General features: G+C 31.6%; 1 protein-coding gene across 1 annotated transcript in view; it reads left to right on the forward strand.

Moving 5' to 3' along the window:
• Positions 1–384: 384 nt before the first annotated feature.
• The window catches only part of LOC133175526 (solute carrier family 12 member 4-like), a 40,507-nt gene continuing 33,878 nt past the window's right edge, over positions 385–7,013 (forward strand). Inside the window, exon 1 of the mRNA XM_061310642.1 lies at positions 385–1,647. Coding sequence (XP_061166626.1) covers positions 1,380–1,647 — 268 coding nt within the window. The 5' untranslated portion in view covers positions 385–1,379. The remainder of the gene's footprint in view (positions 1,648–7,013) is intronic.

Genomic DNA, 7,013 nt, shown 5'->3' on the forward strand with positions numbered 1-7,013 from the left:
AACTTTTTATAAAAACAATATTTCACTGCATATTAGAGCAATTTGATGCATGTATTGATGGAGACACTGATTGAGTTATGTTTTTAACTTTGTTGTGCAGGCTATGATATTTATTATCAATGTTCAGGAAGGATATTTTATAAGCAATAATTGTCTCGTTGAGGAAGCAGAGTCTCTCTGTTTATGACTTAGGAACTGGCTGCTCGAGATTTTCTCCTGACTGATGCGAGATGCAAACTTTTGATGCAATTATATTTTACTCTTATCACAATCTTTTGCCTGAACTAGAGTAGGAAATATATTTGCATTGTGTAAGGGATGGTAAAAAAAAAGAGGAGGAAGGGAGGGAAAAAAAACTGTTTCTATTGTTAATTTTAAAAATTTAACTGGCATACTATATTGCTGTAGATAATTGAAAACATCATATGTAAATTGCGAGAAGGTGATGAGGTAATTGTTTTCTCACCTGAGACTCCTTGATGAAAATTTTGTGGAGAGCCAAAGATTTAAGAGGAAGAAGAGCTTACAAGAAGTGTTTGCGGCATTAATGGATCAATACACAAAAGATTAACTCGGAAGAAAGTCATTGAAAATATATACTTTTTCCCGACACTTTTTCGAAGCAGGGTTAAACATCTGATTGTAGGATAATGAACTCTCACATGGATATTTAACACAGAGAAGAGGATGTTTTTTAATGGCTGTTGTTTCAAAGAGGGGGATTAGAGATTGCAGTATTGATATTTAACCATGTATTTGCTGAATATATAGTTAGTCTCTAAGAAGAATTCCTTGTGTGGATGTAAGATGTTTACAAACGGGCAATATCTTATTCTGCAGGATTGAGAATATTTATGATCACAAAGAAACTGTTACCTGTATATCATTCTTTGTAAGACTCTTCCAAAAAAAAAAATTCCTCGCATACAAATCAATAACGACAAAATGCTGAAAAATCAACATGTTTTTGCACTTCGTCATAAACTATTGTCATCAGAGTGGCACAGTGTAATTAAATATGAGACTGTATGTGCTGAAAGAAAAAATGGGTGGAAAATAGCAGTATTTGGCAGTTAAATCCTGTTTTGTTTTGTTTTTTCTTTTTTGAGTTGTGTTTGGTTGGAGATTTTGTGCATCAGCGAGATAGCTGATTGATACACAGTGGTCACAAACCCTCAGGTGTCTCATTGCGATAATATTAGATAAAAGTGGGACACTTATTTCAGTTTTTGGGGGGCAGTTTTGTGTTGCCTGGTATTGATCTATGGTTTTAAAAATCGAAGAGATTTTTTTATGAAGAAAGACTTTATTTTATTGTGTGGGAGATCGGATGACTTCTCTTTAGAAAAAAAAATATTGCGTAATTTCCTTGTTTAGTCATGGAGTCAAGTGAAAATGGAGATAAAGGATTGAACAGAGAAACAGTGATTGGCAGTGGAGATAATGAGACTCATGTGGAAGACACAGAGAGTTCCACTTTGTTATCCACTTCCACACCTGGAAGTGGAGAGGAGGAGGGTGGAAATTTAGTGCATGGAAGTGGAGGGTTTAGGAGCAAATTCCAGGTCACCCCAGCTATTGTTGTTCATGAGGTGGGAATAGATCAAAATGGTAAACCATACAAAGTGGATATTGATGATGAGCATGGTAAATAATCCTTTAATAATCTTGTGAATAGTAATGATAAATAGGGGAGGAGGTTTGGGGGAAAAGGGGGGGTTAATACATGTATACTATGATATATTGTGTAAGGCAAATACTGTTTTGAAAATATTATAGATGATAAAGGTGTTATCTCTATGGCATGAGGAAGTTGAGGGTACAAAATATGTATATATTGCAATACAGTAAGATATTTGGATGGCTGTAAAAATTTTACTTATTTTGATCGAATAAAAAAAAACCAGTTGCCATTTTGGCAAATTTGAGCATCTATAATAAACAAACCCAGATGAGATCTTGACATGTTCAAGAATTTATTCAGTTGTCTCAAAGTACATGAAATGGGCAATAAGTTGTTAACAAAATAAAATTCGCAGATATTGAAAATGGAATTGATTTTCTATTTTATTTAGACAGGCGAAATAGAAACAGATCTCTAATAAAAAGTATGTTCTCATATTGCATGTACATGTTATATGCTGAGATGCTTTGTGAAGTTTTGAGATATGCAGTGACCTGTGACCAAGTTGCAACATATATATGTCATTGTGAACTGTGTAATAGATACCAGAAAAGTGTTCTGTCTATGTACACTTTCAAGACATTTAAAAGATGACAACAATAAAACTACAGAGCTTTTTTAAAGAAATTTATTATGATTTGTTTCATAAAGAAAAAATGCAGTGCAGTTTTTGTTGTAAACAATTTTGTTGCACTGTGGAAAAAAAACCTCCAATCAGTTTAATGAGCTGACTGCTTTTGACATCAATATCTTCAGTTTAAAACCCAGTGTGTAAAAATGTTTTCTTTTTTTTTTTTTTTCCAATTCATCGATTGTTTTGACTAGGAACATTGTAATTCGATCAGTGAAATATAAACATGCAGATTTTATATATCTTGTTAACTTCAGATGTCTCAACTCAGTAAGATGTACAGGGTTTACGTGGAATGTTTTGAGAGCTAGAGTAGCACTGGTTATGTCATATACAATGTACCTGGTATAGAGGTCTATTGAGACATAGAAAAATGCACTTTTCATAGGGATAAACTATAGTCTTTAAATTTGATTTAAGCAGATGAATGCATGCACTTTTAGGTGATAAAAAAGATAAACAATGCAAAGTCTTTAAGATTCCAGTAATTAGTGCTTCAGATGATATGACAAATTGTATATGATATTTAGTGCAATCAAATCTGTTTTTCTTTTATTTCTGTTTGTTTGTTTTTGTGTTTGTATTTTTGTCTGATAAAGCAGATGAAAATAATAGGGAAAAGCTTGCAGTCTTTATTCCAGTTTAGCCAAAGAGAAATCTGGAAGGTTCAGGAATTGTGTATTGCAATGTTTGTTGTTGCCAAGAACTAATTGCCTTGGAGAACACACAGTGTTTGTACTAAATGCAGAAAGCAGATTGGAGGCTTGATTTAAGCAAGCTTAAATCTTGTTAATTTGTCATTTCTGTATGTTATGTTGCACTCAGTGTGAAAATTATGAATTATAAACATGTAATCAAAGCTGATATTTTATTGATCTTATCTGCATGGTCAAATTTGTGAGGTCCTCTAAAATGATTTTCAGATTAGAATTTTGATGTTTATATTTAGGATCGTTTTTGGAATTGGAAAATGTAGTATTCTCATTAGTTGCAGCAAATGCTTAGACGATCATGTCTGCCAAAGTGTAACCTTATTGAAGTCATATTGCTAAGTGACATTCTTATTAAAGTCTCAGATATTGAGCAAATATTTAATATGAAATGTGTAGACAAATCATTTTTCAAAGCATTCAGGTAAATACGTCTTTCTCTGTTGCATAACAGCATTTATTTGAGTAGTGATGTAGCTGAATTCTGCCTATTGCTGCTCATTATTTGTGTCATTATCAAGAGATTAAAGATGAGCAAAATATGACTTTCATGTTCAATACATTTAAATGCCATGTTGTTCCCTCCTTTGAAATTATTGAAATTAATTTTTATTGCATAAACTTTAGATTGCTCTTTAAAGTGTTCTCTGCTAACAATCATTGAAAAAACCCACTCTGGAACTTTGAAAATTTTTAATATATATTAATATGTAATATTTTTGAATAGTTAATTGTTAGTAATGTAATCTTTATTTGTATAGAAAATTAATTTATTTTTTAAATTGGTATGTAAGGTGTTCTGTAATTCAAAATATTATGCATATTGTATTTGTATTTACCAGAGTGCTTCCATTTTATTATTATCAAATATCAAAAAGCATTAACATCCCCTTGTTGGCATATACCATCAAAAGACAAATTTTATCCCACAATGATTTGCTAACAGGATTCTAGCTTAGAAAATCTTTCTTTCAAATTCAGTTCTGTTTCTTTCAAATTTGAAATAATTTATATTGAATAATAAATTCAAGTCATTCATATACTGGCAAGTCCCAGCTATAATTTGAAACTGAAGGGAAAAAAACTTGGCTTAATGGATCAAGATGGACTTTTTATTGATAAGTAGTAAGTACTTGCACTAAGATAATTAACAGTAATATTAATTTTAAAAAAAGCAAGACTCACATACGCAGTACAGTTAAGGTGCCAAATGGAAATATCGGCGAATTTTTTAGATAGAAAATACATTCTTTACAAGGATGGGCATTTCTTTTTAGGACTTTACTATTATCGGACAAATTCAATGTGGTTGAAAACTACATGTTGAGGACGATTAGATTTCTTATTTAGACTTATCACGTGATGTGGCAGTCACGTGATTTTAGCAAATATGCCTGAAGTATTGAGGTCATCTATAAATTCTAATATTGCAAGGGCATAACCAAGTTAAAAATCTAAGTTTAACACATAATTATTTTCAACACTCTTTGTAGTTTGTGAAAAGTGCTGTGAACCTATATTCTACTATCTAATTGCTAAAATTACATTTGTTAGACCGTATGTTGAATATTTTGCTGGTCAAGTACATTAAATATAAATATAATTAATTCATTTGCAAGATTTCAACAGGTTCGCAGCACTTTTCAAATATCTTCATACTTTTGAGTTTATGTGTAAAAGCTTGTCATAATTCATTGAGGGTATGCCCTTGCAATATATCGATTTATTACGACTTATCTATTACCTTTCAATGAATACGACAGTATTGCTTGTCTAGGGAATATACAGGAAGTATATGAATAAAATCATAAAATTGACATCGCATCCAAGTTAATGGCCTCTTATATATCTATAATTTATATTTTATTTTATTATAAAATACATTTTTCATTGTATAAATATAACTTGATCCGCCTCTCACTGCATACAAATTGCGTCAAATTTTACGATATGACATCACATTGACAAGTGCATTGCAATCAGTGAATTGTTTATATATTGCTGTGTGGGATGTAACCAATGACAATAATGCATGCACTAGTTAGTATTGATGTAGTTTAAAGCTATTCAACAGTTTAAAATAGCAAATCACTTCATTTTGTGGTAATTTGAAGAACTTATATTTTTGTGTGATGTCATAGACAGTAAGCATTTCCCGTATAAATTAGGCCCCGCCTCCTTACTGCAGCCTTAACTGTGCTGCGTAAGCATATTATAATAAAAGAAATTACTAATAGATTTGTTTTAGTAATTGACTATAGCAGAGTAGCAAGGGTATTTGATGTTTTAAACATTTTCTTTAATTACTGCATATAGGGTTATTTTCGCCCCATGTTATTTTCGCCCATTCACTTTTGCAAGCAATTTTGCCCCATTTTAAATTTGGCCAGTCACAATTCTGTTTAAGAAATTATAAATTATACCATATTCTTTGAATTTGCCCCGTTTTAAATTCACCCACCCCTGAGTAGGGCGAAAGGGGGAAAATAAAACGGGGGGCAAAAATTTCCCTGTATACAGTATTACAAAGAAAATATTTAAAACGTTAAGTAGCTGCAGGTCTGTAACTAACTGGTTTAGATTTTTTTTTCCTGACCAGTGATTAAGCTACAATGAGTTTTATGATCTGTAGCTAGTGGCAATTATGTTGAAAGTTTCCAAAAGAGGCAATATATTATATAAATTGACATATTTCCAATTCCTATGTATTGATATGTACTTAATAATGATTGATGATGGTCATTATAATGTTAATTTCAGTATAAATGTAACCTGGAATAATAAAATTATGTGCAATGTTAGGTCATAATTACATACCTGTCTACTCTCCTGATTTGCCAATAATTTATACGATTTTTGACAAAATTTTCTGCATATAAAAGATGAATCTTACATACAAATTGATAGGAAACTAAAGAAAACATCCAGTTTAAGGTAGCCAGGTCTTTCATGGTGTAAAAGGGAAGATTACTATTCTCTTTAGAAAAGTGGAAAAGATTTCGCCTACATCCACATCATGGATGTATTACATCCACATTGTGGATGTAGGCAAAAATCTGTCCACTTCTCTAAAGAGAATAGGAGGATTACCCAGTACATATACATATTCTTCATTATATTGGGGCTATCATCATAACCACAGTGCAAATAAAAGTGGTTTGAAGGATCGTTATTATGGTGATAATAAGATGATAGTTTGTTGAAATGATAGGTAAAAGTACTATCAAGGGTGTTTGACCACAGTAACAGTGCAGGTCGAACTGAAAATAAATATTGTTTACTATGGAGATCCCAGATCCCTTCACTGTAAAAGACATAATGAAAGAGGCAAGCTGAAAAAGAATTGTCTGTCTCTCCAGAGAATGCTGAGTTTACAGAACACTTTGCATTTTATTGATAGGTGGAACGGAAGTGCCTATCAGTCATTGGCTATAAAATTGTCTCTTTGCACTCCAACTGTGATGGAAACAATTGACAATCATAATGGAAAGCAATGATGGATCAACGCTTTCATTTTTCATTTGAAGAATAAAGATTTTTCAGTAAATAATGGTTATTGGAAGGGAATTAAATGACTAGCTTTTCATTTTGAAAGAGAGATTGTTTGAATTTGAACAGATTTGTTATTTTCAACCTATAATTTTTTTTTTATTGGAATATTTGATTCATGAATTTCAAGAAAACAAAAGATTCAGATCCTATAATCTCTCTAGGGATATAACACATTTTTGTTGTAGTTGCTGCCATTTAATATGTAGAATCTTTACATAGTACCCTAATGTTAAACTGAGAGCACATACTCCTATTTTGGATTACTGACATAAATTATAAACTCTTCCAAATCTGGTACCTGATTCTTGGTTCTTTATCCTGACATGGTCACAGATCAAGTAGTCCTGCATAGACATATAACTTTGATTAACTTAAATGCAACAGGAGATTATTGTTTGCTTAATTAATTATTAACCTTTAACTTTAACTAAATGTT

The sequence above is a fragment of the Saccostrea echinata genome, unplaced genomic scaffold, assembly GCF_033153115.1.
Source record: "Saccostrea echinata isolate AGI-Se365-2 ecotype Australia unplaced genomic scaffold, CSIRO_AGI_Sech_v1 ptg000062l, whole genome shotgun sequence".
Taxonomy (NCBI): Eukaryota; Metazoa; Mollusca; class Bivalvia; order Ostreida; family Ostreidae; genus Saccostrea; species Saccostrea echinata.